The sequence below is a fragment of the Eurosta solidaginis genome, chromosome 1 (assembly GCF_040869045.1).
Source record: "Eurosta solidaginis isolate ZX-2024a chromosome 1, ASM4086904v1, whole genome shotgun sequence".
NCBI classification, from domain to species: Eukaryota; Metazoa; Arthropoda; class Insecta; order Diptera; family Tephritidae; genus Eurosta; species Eurosta solidaginis.
Genome location: NC_090319.1, coordinates 82,091,077 through 82,115,017, shown reverse-complemented (window position 1 = coordinate 82,115,017; position 23,941 = coordinate 82,091,077). Strand labels below are relative to the sequence as shown.

At 36.5% G+C, this 23,941-nt stretch overlaps 2 protein-coding genes across 3 annotated transcripts in view; one reads left to right on the top strand and one right to left on the bottom strand.

Annotated features, from left to right (window-relative positions):
• Mco4 (Multicopper oxidase 4) overlaps positions 1-23,941 on the top strand; it is an 826,935-nt gene that overhangs the window by 24,455 nt on the left and 778,539 nt on the right. The gene's annotated exons all lie outside the window — the stretch shown is intronic.
• LOC137236052 (uncharacterized) lies at positions 19,220-20,444 on the bottom strand. The gene is made up of 2 exons (XM_067758756.1): positions 19,588-20,444; positions 19,220-19,516 (listed from the first exon to the last, which is right to left on the bottom strand). Exon 1 carries the CDS (start codon positions 20,442-20,444, stop codon positions 19,908-19,910), a length of 537 nt encoding a protein of 178 aa, XP_067614857.1. The 3' UTR covers positions 19,220-19,516; positions 19,588-19,907.

The window sequence follows — 23,941 nt, the reverse complement described above, 5'->3', positions numbered from 1 at the left end:
TGTTTCGGGGAATCCCCTATTTGTACATTAACAGCTTCAAAAAAATATAAAGAGAAACAACGTAACTTCGAGTTAGAGAATTACTTTGTATGGATGCTCGTTCGAGTTATAGAGAATTTCGAGTTGTGGAAGTTCAACTTACAGAAGAAGAATTGTATGTAATTTACACTCATAATGCTATTGCCACCCGATTTCGTTGGAGTTATAGAAGTTCGAGTTACGGAAATTTGAGTTACGGAAGTTTGACTGTAATTGGTAATACAGTAGTAGATATAACAGTCTGATCAGTCGTAGAATCTTTATCAGAATTATTATCAGCTGGAACGTCATCAATATATAACCTAGTACAGTGGACCCTCGGTTAACGTACACAATTGGTTCTAGCATCTTGCTCGTTATGCAAAACGTTCGTTAAGCAAAACCATTATTCCTATAAGAATCAATGTAAACTAAAATAATGCGTTCCAGGTCGAAAAAAAATACAGTCTTATATGTTTCAATTTGAATTTTTATTGAAAGAAACCTAGTACCTAGCATTATTAATCTACATTAAGCAAAAAACTGTCTAGAGTCGTTTGTTTCTGACGTCCCTTCAAAATTTGTTCAAAATGGGACACAGCATTATCGTTGAATAATTCTGTTGCACGTACTGCCGCTGTCTGACTGGGGTGATGCTTTTTAACGTATGATGCCACAAACTCCCATGCTTTGAGCATTTCTCTGATTGCACTAGACGGTTGCTGTTCTTCGGTTATCTCCTCGTCTGATAAAGTTTGCTTCTTAACATCTTGTTGTAAATCACATTGCAATTCTATAAGCTCGTCGGTAGTCAGATCTTCACTGTGCTCTGCCACAAGTTCAGCGATGTCATTTCCATCCACCTCTAGCCCAATACGGTCAGCCAAAAATATTATTTCGTTGGTTATTGGATCCGTAGATACTGCGTCGAGTCCTTCAAATGTGCATTCGGCAAAGCGGTCGGGCCAAAGATTTTTCCAGGAAGATTCGAGTGTTCTCTTAGTAACGCCTTTCCATGCCTTATCAATAATTTTGAGACAAGCAACAATGTGGAAGTGATCTTTCCAAAACTCTTTTAGAGTAAGATTTGTTTTTTCAGTCACGTCAAAGCAATGCTGGAAAAGTTCTTTTGTGTAAAGCTTCTTGAAGTTAGAAATCACTTGCTGATCCATGGGCTGAAGCAATGGGGTTGTATTAGGTGGCAAAAAGTGAATTTTGATGAATTTAAACTCTTCAATGAGTTCATCTTGTAAACTTGGTGGATGTGAAGGAGCGTTATCCATAATAAGCAGGACACGAAGAGGCAAATCCATCTCAATCAAATATTTCAGCACAGAGGGGCCAAAAACATTATTGATCCACTCAGTAAAAAGAACACGTGTCACCCAAGCTTTACTGTTCGACTTCCACATGACATTTAGCTTACTCTTGTCAACATTATGCTTTTTGAAGGCACGTGGATTCTCTGAATGATAGACAAGTAGCGGTTTTATTTTCAAGTCGCCACTTGCATTGGAACAAAAAAGCAGAGTAAGGCGGTCTTTCATTGGCTTATGGCCGGGCATTGCTTTCTCCTCTACTGTTATGTAAGTTCGCTTGGGCATCTTTTTCCAAAAAAGACCCGTTTCGTCGCAATTAAACACCTGCTGGGGCAAGTAACCCTCAGTATCCACAAGCTTCTTGAATTCGCCTACATAACTCTCGGCAGCCTTAGCGTCTGAGCTTGCTGCTTCACCATGCCTTATAACGCTATGAATACCAGTACGTTTTTTGAAATTCTCGAACCACCCCTTACTTGCTTTGAAGTCTTCCCTTCTTGCTGTTGATGTTCCTGGCGACTTTTCAATCAGAGTAGTGAATATCGTTTTAGCCTTCTCACAAATTATATTCTGCGAAATTGTGTCAGCTTGCATTTGCTTTTCGTTAATCCATATCAAAAGCAATCTTTCAACATCATCGAGAATTTGTGGTCGTTGCGAAGAAACTCTTGATACTCCCTTTGAAGCGTTTAGCACCTCAAGCTTGTCCTGATTCTTGAGGATAGTAGAAGTCGTTGATTTCGACAAGTTGAACGCACGTCCTAAATCAGCCACACCCAAACCTTTATGTTTTTGAATGATCTTGAGTTTCATTTCAATAGTTATTTTGGTCCTTGTATTTTTCTCCTTTTCCGAATTTTTTTTTGAGGGCATTTTATGTTAGTTATTTTGCAATTTTTATAAAAGCAAAATTAAAAATAAAAAATTTGTATGTTTCAACACGTCTTGTTAATTTTACGAACAATTCTGCACTAAAATAAAACAAAATTCTGAACTATGAAGCAAAAGCTAAACGCAGACAGCCCAATAATGTGAATTCGGGGTTTCCCCTGTTTAGGTTGTTATGCGAGACTTCGTTCGTAAAGCGAAACTTTTTTCCCAAAAAAATGTATTCGTTATGCGAAATGTTCGTTATGCGGGGCGTTCATTAACCGAGGGTCCACTGTAATAGTAATATTGGTGATCTGAGCATGAATTATAATGATATGACTGGCCATTGGATCATCGTCCATTAATCGTACTTATTGCGAAGCTTGGAAAAAGAACACAGAAGAGCACGTAAGTTCTCTTCCGCCATCCCAAGACAATCTTTATGAGATACAGTCGCTACGGTTTTGAAACCACACTTAATTGGGCAAAAACCTTGTAAATGTATTCCAGAAATGCAGGAGCAACAATGATATGAAAATTTATCAACTATAAACACGTTTTTATTATCAACAATGCTGATCGATTTAGAGAAGAGCATAAGGTTAGATCAGAGCTTTTAATTTTTACTGACCTTGTCGTAATGATTATTTGTTTTTAGTTCTCCTGTCCTAATTGGTATGTATCCATTGTTATTCGTCAGGTCTTGTACGACTATTTGTTGGCTTTTGGCACCAAGTACGAATGACAAGGCCAATATTGTCGTAAATAGCATTTTCTTAAGAATTCTGTTGCTAATACCGCTTTTATTTCTCTGCTTCAACATCATTGATTTTTGACTTACTCCACTCTTTACCGCTGATGCTGCAATAGTGTGTAGATTTCATTTTCCTCAGTAGCGATGTTTAACTTATTCCACTCTTCTCTTTTTACCGCTATTTATGCAATGGTGTGTAATTTAGCATATATTTTGGATGATGCGGCTTCTTATGGTTGTAAATGCTTATAGTCATGCAGTCATTCGCTTCTAGAGAGATATTCCGGTTTCTTATCCTGATTCCGTTAAAATATATTGAGATCGTTTTCGTCCACAGTTGTTTTTTGGATGGCTGCGAGATACCAGCAGTCTTATTCGATCCCCGAATATTTCGCGCTACAATATCCAGGATAATATCTCGATCACTTAAAACTTTTTTTCGTTTGTTTTGTCTTTTTCTCGAGTCTCGGTTGGCTTAGCACACTATGCTATCTTTCTTGCTTGTAGGCTACTAAAGTACCACTTTCCGAGCGATAAGTATTGTTTCGCAACGAGGATTTGTTTTCCTCTTATGTTATTCTTTTACCAGGATAAATTATTATATTTTCCGTTTTGCTCACACACGACTTTTTTACTCACTCACGTACCTGGATTTTACTCAGGATTTTCTTTTTTCTACGTACGTTTGAGCACTTGCTTTTACTTCTTTACAAGGCTTTTATTTCGCGCGGGCATTTGCTCGGTCGCCAGTTACGTTCCTCTTGGTTGGAGGAACACAAAATAAAACGATTTACGTTTGATGCTAGGGTGATGTCCGCTTTATTCGAAGCTTAATTAAGACTTAAAAACTAAATTTACATTTGTTCGGTTTTCACAGCAAAATTTTGATTACTATTGCAAAACGTGAGTTATGTTTTGAAATATGTACCAGACGCTTGACCGGAAAAGGTAAATATGTAATTGCAAATATTAATAAGAATTATTATTGAATTTAAAGTATTATTTTTATTATGTTGTTTGGGCCAATTTATAAATATTTGGTTTGCTAAAATGAGCATTTGTGGCCATAAATTAAAACAGGGTATATTTGTTATTCCCGACGCGTTTCGACGTTACCTTACGTCTTCTTCTTTGGGGATCTGTTTAATGTTAAGTATATAAAATTAAATACATTAAACTTCATTTTAGGCTATCTAACAATAAACATAAAACTGACACATCACTTAACACTTATTTAGCTACTTACATTAATATTCACATTAATAATTATTTATTTCAGGTACTAGTATAATTTTTGCACAACATTATTAACATAGGTACATTAAAATGACATTTCTTTATTTTTTTACATTCTCTTGCATCTCTGTATAACAGCTGAGTAGGCGCTGCTTATGTTGTCAAAATCTTCTTTGAAGTTCATCGCGTTTTGTAGTTGTTGTTGAATGCGTATACTTTCCAGCGTTACATTTTTCGTTTTCGTTACCATTTCAAGTTATTTTGTAAACAACATCTGTTTGTTCTTCTTTTGTAATTGGGTCTTTTGTTCTAGTGAAAATTTTTTTGAGCGTGTTATTTGGTTTATGCGCGTAATTAATGTGTTTGTTATTTATAGTTTTATGTAATATTTCATTTTCTGTAAGGCCCGGGATGTAATTTACGCCGATATATTTCTTGTTCGTATTATCCTGTTGTGTGTTGTTATCTTTTTGGTGAACTCTGTTCACCGTATTTTGGATAAGTCTATCCGTAAGAGAACTTGGATAGCTATTTTTGAATAGAATTTTCTTTATCTTTTTAATGTTATCCGTAAAGAAATCTTCATTGCTAAGTAATATCACTTTTCTCATTAAATTTGTTGTTGTGTTGATTTTTTGTGTCCATGGATGGTTTGAGTGGTAATTTATTAATCGTCCCGAGGCAATGGATTTTGCGCACCAATTCATTAGTAAATTTTTATTTTTTCTACTCACTTCTACATCTAGGAAGGCTAATTTGTTGTCTTTTTCCGTTTCAATCGTGAATTTTATACTCGTGAGTTGAGAATTTAATGTGTTTAATATTTCTTCCGCGTCCTTAGATTTGATTGAAGTATTATTGTTGCCACAGCTATTTTGGCCAACACGATGCAATTTGCAAATATTAATAAAAAGAACAATTTCTTGTTTACCAACTTATTGAATTTTACTTTAATGTGCCGCGTCAACATTATTGGCTTTTTGACCAATACAATGTAGTTTGCAAATAATAATAAAATGAAGAACAGCTATGGAATCGTAACATACGATCACTGATCGAAAACTATTTTCACTCAAGCGATAAAAATTATGCTATCCAACTATTTAAAAAAATAATATATTATGGATCTAGTGAGTACGCGAGTTACGTCTTTAGGTTCGACGCTGGGCAGGGTACTTACGTTAGAAAAACCGCACTCAAGAAAAGAGACATTAAGTTGTGGTATTCGAATTTTATAACTCTTTATTCAATAGTTTTAACGAACTACGGTTTGCTGTCGGGTTAATTCAGGATTTATCGATCCTTGATATTACAATACTTCACAATCGAGATCGACCGACAGGCCGTTTTGATTTCCGGGCAACAACTGCCTCTTCAATATTTTTCAATAAGTCGCTTAACCTAAATACATAAGGCATCTTTTCGATGCATATACATAATTACCTATTTACTAAGCCCACTCAACAATTCACATATTCCCACATATGTATGTACTTTGGCTGCAACATAGTTGCAGTCAGTATTATTATTTATTATGCTTATTGGGGTATCTCATTTCATTCAGGAATGTTTTGCATTCCCGAATGTTGACACCAATAAGTATGTCAGTTTGTATATCTGTATGCCTCTGTAGAACAACATAGCAGAGGCATCAACTGAGTTGGTTTCTATTAATGTATGTATGTTTGTACGTTTGTATGCTTCTAAAGTGGAGTCATACGCAAAGCCCAGTCTAGCTGGTTGCAACAAAGTATCTTATTTGCTTTATTTATTGTGTGGGTGGCCTGATGTGAAATGCTGAGCAAGCATTGCTTAGGACAACTAAGTTCTTATTTTGGGTGAACAAGTATATTTTAAAATATACTTGTTTTCCCTTTTTCTTCGGTATGGGGGGCATTCCACATAACTCCCCCACCGTTAGAGTTAGGACTCTCCTGTGGCCTTTTATCTAAATTTACAATTTGCTTGGGGGCTGCTTCTACTAACTTTATTCCCCCAGCGTTGGAATTAGGTCTTTCTTTATTTTTTTCATTTACAATTTTTATTTTTAAATTTTTCTTACGGAAAAATACCGTCAGCACGGCGATCAGAATTAGCAAGCATATGGCTATTGTTATATTTATACCATACGAAACATTTTTATGGTATTTTAATTCTTTAATTTCTTTCAAATTTTCGACATTTTTAATTTCTATTTCTTTAAACAGTATGTCCTGTGTATAGCTCTGATTTAACATTTTTACAGGGTAGTGAAATTTTTCTGCAAACTCTACTTTATTATTTTCAAAGATTTCATTGTCTATTTCAATTTTACAATTCGTGAATGTAATCAAAAAGTTATTTTTCAGTACGATTTCTCTATTGTCGCAATTTTGGCTTAAGACCCTTTCATGTGCATTTACAATCAATAATGTATCATCATCTATGTTAACAATTCTAGTTTTATTATTTCTTTTAAAGAGACAATCGTTTTTAAATATGCAATTTTTGCTTCGTTTCAAATCCTTTAAAGGAGTATCTTTTCTGTAATTTAAATGTACTTTGTTTACTGTAACAATGTATTCTTTTTCCGTTTTAATTTCTAATTTTTCCGTGCTTGGCAATGGGGGTATGAGTTTCAAATCTGTTGAAATATAATTCTTTGGTATTTTTATTGCTATCACTAGCGACTGATTTTTGTATGCTAACACTCCCATTTTTGCCATTTTCAATTTATAAAAATCTATCTGAAAACGATCAATTTCTTCCTTAGTTAAAATTCCTGGGTGTACTAGGTTGTACTTGGCCGCTGCTATATTATTTTGTATATCGTTAACTCTACTTTCCAAATATCTTAGTTTAGTAATGAAGTCATTAAACAAGAACTGCTCGTAAAAATGCCTATTCTGCTCATTAACTCCTTTTATGAATTTTTTGATCTTTTCCCTGTCTTCCTGTATTGTTTCCCTAATCAAATTAATGCTGTCGTTAAAATGATTATTAATTGTTATCTGTTGGTTTACAGCTTTTATTATATTGTGATCATTTGTCTTTTGTACTTCTAAATATCCTAAAATTTCCTGTCTATCTTCATCATCCATCAATCCAAATAGCCAATTATATGTTTTACCTACTACGTTTATTAGGCCTCTCTTATGTCTACCAATTCTCTCAGGACGAATTGTTTTAACCTTAGCCTCTAATCTCTCTACTTCGCTCATCAGAAATCGCTTGCCTGCCATTACCGTGCCTTCAATACCTTCTTTTATTCCGTCGACGACTTCCAAAATTTCTTCTGGTTGGATTATATGCAAGATTGTGGTAGTTTCATTAACCACTTCCACCTCGCCTATTCGTACAATAGTGTACCCTGCCTCATCCAGTATTGGGGTTACTTGTAAAAATCCCCCTGTTGTTCTCATGTTTGCTATCATGAGGATAATTATTATACACCACATTGTCTGAAAACAAAAAAAAATATATTTACTCATACCATCTATTGGCTATGACCTTTAAGGTCGGAGTGGGGTTTCAAGGATTGTAAAATAAAACAAAACTAAAAACAAAGAGAAAAAGAGGAAAAAAAAATAAAAACTATGCATTTCAAAAGTTGTTCCTGTACCAAACCAAATCTATGCATGAAAGTATGTATCAAAGTCAGTTCCATTCGTTGCTAAACGTTAAACTGTGAAAAAGGAATGTTGGGTTTTATAACGTTTTATCCTCGAGTGTCGTATAGCGAATAAACTACACCTGTCGTGATTTTTAAGGATATATGTCAATTGACAACCGCGAAGCGAACAATGGTATGCCAATCAACCAGGAGGGGATCAGCGCAATATACGTTATTGGACTGGACAGTCGGAATCCTGAAAGACATATGGAAATCGAAAAACCGTGAAAGAGGTTGTCGGAACAATTGTTCTTAAAAGACAACCACGAGGTGATGCTGGGGAAACGTTGATGGAGCTATTACTAGTGGGATAACATATTAAATTTAGCGCCAATTCATATTTGTAGTATGCCTAATTTGTAAGGGGTGTGCCACATGGTGTTGTTTTCCTTTTTTTCTTTTTTTTTTCAAGCATCCCCATTATGGGCTGCTGTACTGAACCTATCATCATCATTTTCATCGGGGTTTAGGTTAGGCAAATTCGCAAATTTTTGTGGTCTTTTTATATGTGAAGGGTGAACGTTTTGCAGCGGGGATCCTTATGCCTTACTCTTTTATAATTTTTAATTGGCCCTGTTTCTCTGTTTTCTGTGTAATCTTCTCTTTTTGAATAATGCTTGGCTATTGTTTTTTCTTTTGCTACCTTAATTCTATCTTGTAATATGGATGGACAAATGCTTTCTTTAGCGAACTTTGGAGAGCACTTGATAGTTGAGTGATATCGATCGTTATAGTTAGCTATAACCATCTGCATCCTCATTTCTGTTGAAAGACTCGTATCATCAATTCCTGTTAGTTTTTCCAACAGGGTTGAGTGAAGTCTCTCAATGTCTGCATTACCAGTGTGGTTATTGGGTTTAGTTAAGTGGACCTCAATATTTTCGGCATTCAGATATTCTATAATTGTTCTGCTATAAATTCATTATCCATTATAACTTTCTTAGGCTTTCCGAATTTTGCAAATTGTTCCATTAATATGGTCTTCTTTGACCTCCAATTCCTATCTGTAATTCTATATGCTGCTGCAAATTTTGTTAATTTGTCTATTGTAGTAACAAACGAATGTTCGTTAAAGTGAAAAATATCTATGTGAACAATTTCATTTTTATCTGTAGGGGTTTCTGTTATACTAAATTTTGGTTTTATAGACTTCCTATCATATTTTATCTGTTGACACTTCTCACAGTTATTTATTATTAACTGAACGTGATCTCTAATTTTTGGATAACAAATTTTATCTTTCAGTGTATTATATGTTTCTCCAATGCCGCTGTGCATCGATTCATTATTGTGATACAAAGAGATTTGTCTATGCAGTTCTTCTTCCTGCAAGATATCTGTGGCTCTCTTTGTGCACTTTACGAATTCCAGCTTGCTATTACAGGAGAACATGGATATTAGTAACAATTGAATTTTGTGATAATCCCTATCTTCAACTTCAGAAAAAATTCCAACTTTGCCACCCTTAATGTGCCTTTCCAATATTCTTTTTAAAGTTACTTCATTATTCAAGGGATCAATTTCTATTATCTTCCTACCATGTATCGTTTGGACTTCAGCTTGAGGGCTATATGTCACTATTATTTGAGTCCTGTACTTATTGACAATTTCCTCCTTTATAGCAAAGTGCTCCAATAATTCTTCCTCGGCCGAATGTATCGTATCCGACATTTCCAAATTTGATTCCTTATCATTATTTTCATTTATCTTTGGCGAATTCTCGATTCGGCTTATAAAATCTGCTACCACATTATTCTTTCCCTTTACATATTCTATTTCGTAATTATACTCCTGTAATTTCAAAAGCCACCTCTGATGACGTTGGGAAAACTCTTTTCCCTTATATTTATTATTAAGGTATACAATGGGACAGTGGTCAGTGATTATTTTAAATTTATTTCCATATATGTATGGTCTAAAATATGTAATTGCATAAATAATTGCCAGAAACTCCTTATCGGTAGTGGCATAATTTTGCTCATGATTATTCAGAGTTCTTGAAATGTAGCATACTGGCTGACCCTGTTGTGACAATACTACGCCAAGGCGTAATCACTTGCATCTGTTGTGATTGAAAATTCCTTATCATACTCTGGGTATTTAAGGATTGGATGGGAAGAAATGAGAGATTTGAGATTCTCAAAGCTCGAAATATATTGTGGGTCATTAGGGTTTATTTTACACCCTTTTTTCAAATATTTAATCATTGGATATGCTATTTTTGAATAATCCTTTATAAATTTCCTGTAGTACCCTGTAGCTCCCAAAAAGCTCTTCAGTTGTCTTTCTGTTCTTGGTACTTTTAAATCTAAAATCACTGCAATTTTCTCTTTATTGGGCTTTATACCTTCTTTAGTTAAGGTGTGCCCTAAAAATTTTGTTTCTTTCCTTAAGAAACTGCACTTATCCGCTTGAATCTTCAAATTGTGCTCTTGTAATTTTGAAAAAATGTTATCTATGGAGCTCAAATGTTCCTCCAATGAAGTGGAAAATATCAAAATGTCATCCAAATAAACGACACATATTTTATTAATATACTCTCTTAGTATGTCATTCATAAGTCTTTGAAAAGTAGCCGGGGCATTTTTCAACCCAAACGGCATTCTAACATACTCGTACAAACCTAATGGGGAAACGAAAGCAGTTTTTTCAATATCCTTAGATGCCATTAAAATCTGATGGTAACCTTTTGCGAGATCAAGGGTGCTAAAGTACTGTGCTTTGCCCAACTTGTCCAAGATTCCTTCAATATTTGGCAAGGGATACTTATCGTCAATGGTTATCTGGTTAAGCCTACGGTAATCAACCACCAAGCGAAACTTCCTATTTCCCGATTTGTCATCTTTCTTTGGTACTATTATAATAGGAGAGCTATACTTACTCCTACTTTTTTGAATTATATCCTGCTTTTCCAGGTCTGTTATTTGCTTAATAGCCTCCTCTTAATGTTTAGGAGGTAATCTATAAATTTTTGAATTAATTTGTTGGTTTGTAGTGGTCTTTATTTCATGAACCACCGCTTTTGTATTTGTTAGGGTGTCCCCCTCTCTGTATATTAATTTTTCGTATTTTTTAAGCAATTTTTCAACCCCTTTTCGTTCATCTGATTTTAGATGATCCAGTTGAATATTTTGCAATTTTCCCGATTCCAGTGCGTAAACTTGCTCTTGGATCGTTTTTGAATAAAATGGTATTTTAACGCCATTCAAAAGTTCAATTTCCTCATTTTCTATGTCAATTATTTTGAAATTTCTTAATATAAAATCATTTCCCAGCAACAGGTCATATGGTTTATCAAAATCCATTTTTAACCACCTCATTTTTGCATTATTAGCATATTGAAATTCAGAGGGACAGGGGGAGGCAACTCTCTCGTTTGCACCCCTAATATTCCCATTCAATGTATTTATTATTATTTTATTCGCCTCAACAACTGGCAAATTATATTCATCAAATGTTTCTCTTTTCATAATACTGATTCATTATACTCCCGGAACCACCAATTTCAAAAACTTTTTATTAAACAGTGTCAAAATTATTAATATTTTATTTTCACCACCCGAGGCTAGTTTGTAAAAAACTCGTTGTTGTTGTTGTTGTAGCAATGCTCGCCCCACCTAATAGCCGCGACCGATCACAAATTGTCATCAATATCCTCTAACGGGAGTCCAAGGAAACTTGCCGTTTCAACAGGGGTGGACCATAAGGAAAGGGGTGTTAGAGGCGTTGGTTCCACATTACAATTAAAGAGATGGTTGGTGTCATGTGGGGACACATTGCAAGCAGGGCATACATTTTGTATGTCGGGGTTGATTCTGGATAGGTAAGAGTTTAACCTGTTACAGTATCCAGAACGAAGTTGAGCAAGAGTGACACGCGTTTCCCTGGGGAGTATGCGTTCCTCTTCTGCGAGTTCTGGATATTTTTCTTCAAGTACTGGATTCACCGGGCAATTCCCGACATAAAGGTCCGACGCCTGTCTATGGAGTTCACCAAGGACCTGCTTGTGTTTTTCCGCTTCATACGGCTGGGTTCTCAGGTGCCGTATTTCCTCAAAATGCTTACGGAGATGACTCCTTAGGTCCCTAGGCGGTGCTGGTTCGTCAATCAGATGTCTGTTGGGATGCCCAGGTTTCTGGGTATTCAACAGAAACTGTTTGGTCAGCATCTCATTTCTCTCCCTGATGGGGAGTATTCTCGCCTCATTATGCAGATGGTGTTCTGGGGACATAAGAAGACAGCCCGTGGCGATTCTGAGAGCAGTATTTTGGCAGGCCTGTAGTTTCTTCCAGTGGGTGGTTTTTAGGCTTGGCGGCCATATGGGTGACGCGTAGCACGTAATCGGCTGGCTAATTGCTTTGTATGTGGTCAAGAGCGTTTCTTTATCTTTTCCCCAGGTACTGCCAGCAAGGGATTTGAGGATTTTATTACGGCTCTGAATTCTTGGAACAATTGCGGTTGCGTGCGCACCAAAATGTAGATCCTGATCAAACGTCACACCCAGGATTTTGGGGTGTAGGACAGTCGGTAGCGTAGTGCCATCGACGTGGAAGTTCAATATGGTCGACATTTGGGGCGTCCATGTTGTAAATAAGGTCGCGGAAGATTTAGTCGGTGACAATGCCAGGTTTCGCGAGGTGAAAAAACTGGAGAGATCAGGGAGATAGCCGTTTATTTTATTGCATAGCTCATCGATCTTTGGGCCTGGGCCTGTGGCCATTATTGTGCAGTCATCGGCGTAGGAAACGATTGTGACTCCTTCCGGTGGTGAAGGTAGCTTAGATATGTAGAAATTAAACAAAAGCGGGGATAGGACACCACCCTGTGGCACCCCTTGTTTAATTCTCCTTTGTTTAGATGTTTCGTTTCTGAATTGCACCGATGCCTGCCGACCACCCAGATAATTTGCGGTCCACCTTTTAAGACTCGTCATTTGTGTTGGTGTTTTCCACTTGACTCGCAGCATCGACGTCCATGGGTTGAGGCCCATTTGAATGCCTTGTCTGCTGGGAGGTATTTTGCCTGTTATTATTAAAGTTATTGTTTTGTTGCCGACTACCCACCTGTTGACCACTTTGGGGTCGGCTAGCTACCTGCTGGCTGTTCTGAGGTCGGTTACTTACCTGTTGGCCACTTTGCCTGTTATACCGACCTGACTCATACCTACCGTTTGTTTGCCAATTATTAGGCTGCCCGTTTCTGTTATTTGAAAAAAAATTATTTTGTGAACGGCCGCTATACCTACCTGAATTATTCGCGGCCATACCACCGTTATTATTATTATAGCCGCTGCTATTTTGTCTTGCAAAATTATTCCCCTGCCTATACCCACTATTTTGTTGTCGGGGGTTATAATTTTGTGTTCGCTTATTTGCGATATACATTGCATTCAGATTTCCCGAATCCAATCCTATAAAATTATATATGAAATCCGCCATTTGCGGCCATTTTACAACATTTCTTATAGCGCAGGCAAACGAGCCTGACGCTAATTGTTTAGTTCGTTGAAGGAGGTACCACCATTTTCACTTAGAGCGCTAAGCTCGGTGATATTATCGAGACTATCCTTTGTTTTTCGACTCAATTCGGCAATTGAGTCTACTCTTAAATTTGCGATGTCGTTTGTAATCGACATCTGGTCTTTTGTTGACCGAAAATGTTGCCTCAATTTAACTTTACACCCGTCCCACTTATCTGGTGGACTTAGGGATAAAAAATGTTTGGCCGATCCTCCTATCTTCAGATCGCAAACCACCCTAAATGCTTCTTCCTGTTCTGTTGTATAATCTGCCAAAATTCTATCCACCGTTTGGATAAATGATGGCAGTTTCTTTGTATTACCCTCAAAGAGTTGCAAATATTTTAGGTCCTTCTGTATTCTCTGCCTAACTGTCCTATTACGCTGTGCAGCATTTTCCTGCAACAGTCTCGTAATAGCCACAAGGCAAGCCTCTACATTTTGAGCCATTTTTCTCTTTCTTTGTTTTTTTTTTTTTTTCTTTCAAAAAACCAACGCACACAAACAACAAAAAAATATTTTGCCAACGACTGCCTTTTTAAAGAAATACCTTCCTTTTCCTTTACCAACGCTTTTCGCTTTATTATTATTAATATCTATGTATATCCTTCTTTTTTTTCAAAACTTTAGGGGTTACAACATTCTTCATTCACCCTTTTTCTTTTTCTATAAAATATTAAGGATTTTCTTCTCTTTCTTCTTATTTTTCCTTTACAACACTTTTCGTTTTATTAATATTAATAATTCTATGTATTATATTATATTTTTTTTTTTTTCGAACAATATTTTTCGAACGATTACTTTCTTTTTACTCTTTCCGTTCTTCTTTACAGGTATCACTTTGTATATTTACCATTATTCTATTTTTATTTTCTATTGAACAATAAGCACCATCTGATAAAATTCCTTCCTTATTTTTCTTCTCACCCTGCTTTATCTCGTGTTGCTGCAGCTGTTATGGGTTTCCGTATCCTTTTCTTTCCGATACTTTATTCCACTCCCATATGCCGCTGTCCTGGTAGGTCTCCTTCTTTTCTCTTTCTCCGCGTTGCTGGATTGCAGCACAATATTCCACTTCGTATACCGCTATTCCACTTCGTTATACCGCTTTATTATTATTATTATTTATTTATTTTTTTTTTTTTTATTGAGTTGCCGCCCGATTAGTTGTTATTTTATTAAATTATTTTTTTATTTATTTTTCATTTAAAAAAATTTTTTTTTCACTTCAATATATTTTTTTTTTCCGGTTCGCCACGACTGCGCCAGTTACGTCTTTAGGTTCGACGCTGGGCAGGGTACTTACGTTAGAAAAACCGCACTCAAGAAAAGAGACATTAAGTTGTGGTATTAGAATTTTATAACTCTTTATTCAATAGTTTTAACGAACTACGGTTTGCTGTCGGGTTAATTCAGGATTTATCGATCCTTGATATTACAATACTTCACAATCGAGATCGACCGACAGGCCGTTTTGATTTCCGGGCAACAACTGCCTCTTCAATATTTTTCAATAAGTCGCTTAACCTAAATACATAAGGCATCTTTTCGATGCATATACATAATTACCTATTTACTAAGCCCACTCAACAATTCACATATTCCCACATATGTATGTACTTTGGCTGCAACATAGTTGCAGTCAGTATTATTATTTATTATGCTTATTGGGGTATCTCATTTCATTCAGGAATGTTTTGCATTCCCGAATGTTGACACCAATAAGTATGTCAGTTTGTATATCTGTATGCCTCTGTAGAACAACATAGCAGAGGCATCAACTGAGTTGGTTTCTATTAATGTATGTATGTTTGTACGTTTGTATGCTTCTAAAGTGGAGTCATAACAAAGCCCAGTCTAGCTGGTTGCAACAAAGTATCTTATTTGCTTTATTTATTGTGTGGGTGGCCTGATGTGAAATGCTGAGCAAGCATTGCTTAAGACAACTAAGTTCTTAATTTGGGTGAACAAGTATATTTTAAAATATACTTGTTTTCCCTTTTTCTTCGGTATGGGGGGCATTCCACATAACTCGCGCTGTCTCTAGTTCAAATATTTCATTAATCCGATACACCATTACGGTGCTATTTAAAAAACGGCATTCAATAACGTATCGCATTTTACGATTCGGCTCCAGTTTCCAGTTTACCTTAACGTTGACACAGCTTATATTGGCTTTTGGGTTGGGTAAATAACCAGCGTAAACGTCAAGTCAGCGATTATTGGTTCAAGAATTAACAAAGCGTGTGTTAACTTACAAAAAAAAGCATCTTTTTAATGTACTGAAAACAAAGGGGTAATCAATAAAACCACACGGCGCACCGCAAATATAAATTGCGTACAAATATTTATTTTTCGATCAAAATACCACCGAAGGCAAAAGGCAACTGCACAATTTAGTAGTTCAACAGCAATTGAATTTCTTCCTCGAAACAATGAATAAGTGCGCGTTCGAATACCTACATACATACATACGCATGTATGTAAAGAAGGAAACATCTATAAGTGGTTCATTCAAATAACCATACATACATACGCATATATGTAATAAAACAAACACCTATGTATAAGTGGTTTATTCAAATAACGAAAAATCAGTTATACCAAAATTTAACGAAGCATCTTATCTTTTTTTCTCCAATTCTTATTTCCCCTTTTCCATTGTTTCGTAGATTGTACATAGGTATTGCAAAAATGTATGAGGTTGCCATCCGCGAGAAATAAATGTACTTAAGGCCAAGTAATGGTTTACAGTTCGGCCAATCTGACACATGATCGACCCTGATCATACAAACTAAATATTTCAATACATGTATACAAAAAATCTCTTCTTTTTTTTTTTTGCTTCATACAAGTAACTATCGCTAATGAATTTAAAATAACCCATATATTGCCTTTTGTTAGTTCTAAATAGCAGCATCAATCAATCTGATCATTCCTCTTCCATAATCGTATAAATCGTGACTCAATAATACCATTATATGGCAGTTGTGTAACCTGACAGTTTTCTATGTCTCTGATAACATATCTATCATTAGGAAGTTTTTTATCTACGATATATGGACCTTTAAACTTTGGCAAGAGTTTTTTATTAACATCGACTGTATTATCGACATTCTTTATCATGACATAATTGCCAACTTCAAATTCCCTAGCAGGTGTATTATTTCTAAGGAAATATTCTTCATTGCGCCGCTGGGATGCCAGTATTGCCTCACTCGCCTCCTGTCTACAACCTGTTAGATTACATTGTTCTATATCCTGTTGTTCATAAAAAAATTCAGTAAATTCATCAACGATGGGTCCTCTTTGGCTAATGCCAAAGAGTAGACTAGCCGGAGTTTTACCAGTTGAGCTATGTACTGTGTTATTAATAGCAAACTCAATCATGCTCAATTTAGAAACCCAATCGGCATGTTGAAGTGGCTCACTTAGTTTACTAAGCATCGGGGTTAATACTCTATTAACTCTTTCAACCTGGCCATTAGCTTGCGGCGATCCTGTGACGATTTTGATATGATTTATGTTGTTTTTTACTAGGAACTCACTGAACTCAAGGGATGTAAAACAGGTGCCTCTATCTGAGATTATCCTAGAAGGTCGACTATAATACTGAAAATACTTTTTTAGAGACTCGACGACCTCTTTATTACTAGTTGAGTTAGCTGGGTATAGTTTCACAAATTTGGTGAAAGCATCAATAACCACTAATAAATTTTTTCTCTTTGATTTTAAAGCAGGCAATGGTCCCAGATGATCAATGTGAATGGTGTCAAAAGGTATCGGCTTCTTGGGGATGCTGTAGAGGTTCCTTTCGCTTACTCGGGCAGGTGCCGAATGTACAATACATTTTAAACAATTCTTTACAAACTTTTCAATCTTAAGTCTCATTTCCGGAAACCAATAATGAAGTTTTATCTGGTTATACGTTTTATCAACCCCCAAATGGGCGACCTTTTCGTGTATACAACGGATAATATTATCTTCCATTTCTCGTGGGACATAAAAATACAACTGGCCCCTCATATCTTTTCTATAAACTAACCCATCTTTTAGATCAAAAAGTTTCGACGGTTCCTTTTCCAATCTGTCCCTTATTTTAATTATATCAGGGTCACTACTTTGAGTTGCCTGTAGCTGGAACTCTAAATCATCTTCGTTAACAGCAAGAACTACCTCACTTCGGGTGAGAGCATCAACATGCCCCATATTAGCACCTCCTCTGTGTTGAACAGAATAGTCATAGTTTTGTAATTCGAGAGCCCATCTCGCAATACGCGGGTTAAGAGCCTTTTTGCTTAACGTTAGGGTAAGTGAATTACAATCAGTGATGATCTTAAAGGGTATTCCTTCAAGATAAACCCTAAATCGCCGCAACGCATAGATAATAGCTAGAGTTTCTAGCTCAAAGCTATGATATTTGCTTTCAGTGCTTGTGGTTCGTTGCGAAAAGTAAAAAACTGGGTGAAAATTTCCATCCGATTGACGCTGTAACAATACAGCGCCATAACCCTGGGCACTGGCGTCACAATGCAATTCTGTCTCATTCTTCGGATTATATATTGACAAAACTGGAGGGTCAGTGAGCCTTGCTTTTAGTTCAGCAATCGAGCTTCGTCAAGCTCAAATTTTGAATTCTTCTTTAGTAAATCGTACAATGGTTTGGCAATTTTTGAAAACTGTGGGACAAACTTTCTAAAGTAGGAGCATAACCCAATAAATGAGTGCAATTGTTTCAGAGTTTTCGGTAAAGGAAATTTCGCAACAGATTGTTTGTGTTCTTGGTTTGGCTTTATGCCCATATAACTGACATCATACCCCAAGTATTGAATACTGCTTTGACAAAACTTACATTTTGGCAACTTTAACTCAAGACCACGTCGAGCTATCTGCTTCAATACTGATTCCAATAAGATTAGATGTTCGTCTAATCCCGCTGTGGCTAGCAATATATCATCCATATAAACAATCAAGAGACCCTTTGAAATAAAATCTTTTAAAATAAAAGATATGAATCTTTGAAATACAGAGGGGGCATTTTTGAGACCAAAGGGCATCATTACATATTCAAATTGGCCACATGGTGTAACGAATGCGGTGTATTTGATTGATTCTTCAGTTACTTTTACTTGGTGAAAGCCATTTTTAGATCTAACAATGTAAAATACTTTTTTCCTCCTAAATATTCAAAAAAGTCTTCGATAAAGGGAAGGGGATAATTATCTCTTACAGTGATTTTATTTAAATCTCTGTAATCAACACACATTCTAGTTTCCCCATTTTTCTTTTTTACTAACACTATTGGTGATGCATATGGGGAATCACTATGCCGAATTATACCTTTATCTAAAAGCTCTTGAACAATTTTTTGAACTTAAAATTTATCTTTATAAGATAGTCTTCGCGGATGGGAATAAACAGGTTGATCTGAGGTTAGCCTAATAGACATTTTGTAGGGTTTTACGATACTCTCTTGAGAATGGTTCAAATAACAATCACGAATAATGCTTTCTATTTTCGCACTTGCATCTTTACGCAAAGAGGAATCAATATCAAAATCACTAACACTACTTTCAAAGAGGGCTTCAACATCTAGCGCACATGTAATATTCCCTTCACTAAAATAAAACCAATCTTCATTTCGCTCTTCGTCAAAAATTTCACTATCCACTTTGTCAGCAATACTGGATCCACCGGCACAATGACCATTAATCGGAAGACAATTTCTGACCAATCTATCTGGGGAAACATCCCCACAAATTTCGTCACCATTCGCTGGAGTTAAGGAACAATCGCTAGGGCAATGCTGCAAATTTCCTGGAACCTGAACAATACTTTCAATTAGAGACACGTTTGAGTTTAGTCCATTTAATTCAAATTTAAGATCTTCACAGTTTAACATGAAAAGTTTAATATTAAATAATTTAAAAAAATCTCTTCCAAGAAGCAATGACTGAGATAAAAGGTCATCAGAAACTATATATAATGAAATTATTTTAGATTTGCCATTTAGTGAAATCTCACAGTCGATTTTTCCAAAAGTTCTTAGTTTATTGCCACCAAGGCTGTAAAAATTTGATACGATTAGTTCGTCATCACTTATGTCAAAAGGCAAAAGACTTTTGCTCACAAAGCTGGCAGGACTACCACTGTCAATCAAAGAAATACATGTCTTAAAGTTTTTATTGTTCATGTTCCTATTACAAAAGGCAATACTTACGGTGTGATAAGGCTCAACATTGGACATAGCAACATGATCGGTTGACTCCTCGTTCACGGCGGTTACCATTTTCGTTGACGGCTGGTTGCACTGCTTCAGCATATGGTCCTTGCTTCCACAACGAAAACATGATCCCTTAATACGCTTTGGTTGCTTGCATTGGTTTGAAAGATGCCCGTATTCTGAGCAATTAAAGCATCTGGTTGTGGATCCTGGTTTGCTTCCAACTTCGGAGCGCTGTTGAGTGTTTCTTGCTGCAGTGTCGTTTGCTCGCTTTTTTTCGTATTTCAATAGTAACTCCTGCAGCTCATCCAAATATTTTACTGTGTATAGTATAGAAGTGTATGCGGTATGGCAGCTGTACCCGACAGCAAGCGGCGCATACAAATATGTTTGAAGTGATCGTCCTTGTAGCCAACTTTCACCGCGTTCTCGAAATCATTGATCCATTTTTCAATTAGGTACGCATTATCCCCTGAAAATTTTGGCACCATGCCGTCTATATCCATTACAGAAACACGCTGGCGTGCGCTAGGGGCCTCCAACTCCAATGCTTGTAGCCCTTTTTGCAGCACCAACATTTTTTTTCGCTTTTCAAGTACAGCTATTTGTGCATCCAGTTTTTCGGCATCACCAGTTTCTTTGCCATTAACATCGCTGTCCTGAGGTTCACCTCCATCAACAGTAGCAACACCAGAATCAACACCGGCAGCACCACAAGAATCAGCATCGAAGATTTCATCCATTCTCCCACCATTCAGAAGAGCACGCAATTGTGACACAGTAGCTGTAGCAGGGTATACAATTCCTGCTTTTTCTAAAGCGTCTTGTAACTCACTTTTGGTCAATCGAGTCATCCAGACCCCACACCTGATGAAAACAAAGGGGTAATCAATAAAACCACACGGCGCACCGCAAATATAAATTGCGTACAAATATTTATTTTTCGATCAAAATACCACCGAAGGCAAAAGGCAACCGCACAATTTAGTAGTTCAACAGCAATTGAATTTCTTTCTCGAAACAATGAATAAGTGCGCGTTCGAATACCTACATACGCATGTATGTAAAGAAGCAAACACCTATAAGTGGTTCATTCCAATAACCATACATACATACGCATATATGTAATAAAACAAACACCTATTTTTAAGTGGTTTATTCAAATAACGAAAAATCAGTTATACCACAATTTAACGAAGCATCTTATCTTTTTTTCTCCAATTCTTATTTCCCCTTTTCCATTGTTTCGTAGATTGTACATAGGTATTGAAAAAATGTATGAAGTTGCCATCCGCGAGAAATAAATGTACTTAAGGCCAAATAATGGTTTACAGTACATAACTTATTTACCTAGCTCACTCAACAACCCACATATTTAGTTTCGCTGCCAGATAGTTGCAGTCATGTTTAATTGTTTATTGTACTTATTTGGTTGTCCCATTTCATTCAAGAATGTGTTGCATTCCTCAATGTTGACATCAGTAAGTATGTTTGTTTGTATATCTGTATGCCTCTACAGAACAACATAAGCAGAGGCATCAAGTGAATCATTTTCTTTGCATTTATGTCTGAGGCAATTTGAAAAAAGAACATAATTCGAGTTAGGATAATGGCGATACATAGACCTTTATCTGAAAAGCTAGCCACAATTCACCATTGTAACTTTCTATATTTTGTAGCAGCCATTTGGCGCTAGGGCTATGAGTAAGTAACACAGGGAGATCTGTAACGGATTTCTGTTATGCAGCCAGAATATAACTTTATCCTAACTCGAATTAGGTTGCTTTTTCAAATTCCCACAGATATTTGTTTGAACATCTGTATGCTTCCAAAGTGGAACCATAGGCAAGGCCCAGTTTTGCTGGTTGTAACAAAATATTTTATTTACTTTATTGGCTGTGTGGATGACGTGGTGTGGAATGCTGAGCAAGCACTACTTAAAAGATTCAAGATGGTGGTTAATTTGGGCGAATATACTTGATATCTTAAAATGTACTTATTTTCCCTTTTTCTTAGGCTGAACGGTATAGGAAGCATTCCACATAACTCGCGTGACCAGCTGTCCGCGCGAGCGCCTTTGTGCATCGAAATCTTGAAAGTAATTTTTAGAACGTCTTATTCAACAACTGCAAATACGGACACAGCCCTCAAAATACGGACATGTCCGTATTAATGCATATGTCTGGTCACCCTAAGTGCAAGTGCTATAAGTGTATAGGGGTTGAGAAGCGCTGTTTAAGGGTATATATTTCCACCTAAATTAAAATGTCAAATTTCTAAAACAAAAAAAATCGGATTATTGTTCTTAAATTTTGTATCTACAAATAATATCTATGCGAGTGAATGGACCATTACAAGTACCACATACATATATAGATCAGAGGGTGATGACCAAGCTCCGATCGATAGTTGAATACGACGTCTCGCTGACGCCCTAACTATTTGGTAGCGGTGTGGACCCTTTGGCCCAACATAAGTTATTGGTGCTTTGCTCAATTGCAGTAACAGGCTTGTATACAACTTGACTTTTTGGCAAACGTCTCTACACTTTCTTTCACTGATACAGATACTTACTTCCTCCTTTACCCCTGTCGTGTCGAAGCATGCAAATTAATAACACATTTTGAATATTTTTTTTTTTTTTTTTTAAATAACTTTATTTAACAGTCAACGCGCCGAGTTTACAGAGGCTGGTTGAAGGTTGCTCCAACACTAAACTTTATTTATAATTCACTCCTATTGTAGAAAAAAATGCCCACAAAGAAAACTAACCAAATAAAAAGTTATTGATCAATTTATTCAATTTGATTTCCGTGTGCGTGTTAAAGAAATTTGATGTTCTCTTCTATGAAATTTTTCCGCGAATGGACATTTCGTTTCATAGAATGTTCGTTTCAGTTGATACATATGTATAATTTGAATTCCATTTATGTGTTGGTACATGTATTGTAAGTATATAAAGATTAATTGCAAGTATTGGAAGTTGACATATAAATTGAGAGGATTTGAACATACATTTTATTATTTGATCAAATAGAAAATTCGAATAAGAATACTCAAATTTGTGCAGGGTTGTATTTCATTTTTACATTTGGGGATTAATAGTATTGCGACAACATTCCACCTCCAGGTGAATCATTATGGAGATTCACAAACGTTTAAAGCGGCTAGCTTGCTGGTCTTCGTAACTCACCGTGATTAGTTTTGACTACTGCAGATCGCACTTGTCCATCTTTTGCTGTTATTACTTCTTTGATTCGCCCTTTTATCCTTTGACTACGAGGTAGACTAGCGTCGCATATTATTACTAAATCGCCACACTTCAATGGCTCGACTGGTTCCCTCCATTTGGAACGACACAATAATGTTGGCAAATATTCGCAGGTCCATCTTTTCCAAAGGCGGTCTTTTAGTGCTTGCGCTATTCGATATTGTTTTCTCAAACAAACGTTTTCTTCGTCATTAGTCGGCGTTTGGGTTGAATTTAGGCAACCAAATAAAAAGTGGTTTGGTGTTATGGGCTCTTCATCCGTGGGTGAAATTGGGACGTCTGTGAGTGGTCGACTGTTAATTATGTTTTCGGCCTCAATCAATGTGCTTCTAAAGGTTTCGAGACGTGGAGCTTCCTCTTTTAAGACTCTCTGCAAAAGCCGTTTCACACACTGGACCAATCTTTCCCAGCACCCTCCAGCGGACGGATGTGCAGGACAATTAAAAATCCATTCGATGCCACGTTTTGCACATTCTTTCTCAATCTGGGTAAAGTCCCATAAACGTTCTTCATCTTTTAACATTTTCTGCGCACCAATAAAGTTTGTCCCATTGTCGCTACGTAGTCGAATTGGTATACCTCGGCGGTTGACAAAATTTCGTAGGCAAATTAAAAACGCATCTGTTGATAGGTCTTCTGCCACCTCCAGATGAACGGCTCTGACTGTTAAATACGTGAAAAGTGCGACCCAACGTTTTTCACGACGACGACCAATTGTTATTTGAAATGGACCACAATAGTCGACACCTACGTAGCTAAACGGACGGACGAAAGGCGTCAAACGATCAGCTGGCAGCTGACCCATCATTGGCGTGTTTGGCTTGGCGACATTGGCTAGGCATATAAGGCACGATCGCTTGACGGAACTCAATACTGAACGAATATGTGGTACCCAGAACTTTTGGCGAACTTCATTTATCGTAAGACTTTCATTTTGATGGTGAAATTTCTCATGCAAATATGTGACGACTAAACGTGTAAAATAGTGATGTTGTGGCAAAATGATGGGGCGACGTGCTGAAACAGGAAGGCAGTATGCTGCGTCGATTCTACCATTAACCTTTAGAAGACCATCATCAT

What these genes read in the sequence shown, in the direction of transcription:
- LOC137236052 (XM_067758756.1), bottom strand. Translation starts at nt 20,444, where the DNA reads ATGACTCGATTGACCAAAAGTGAGTTACAAGACGCTTTAGAAAAAGCA.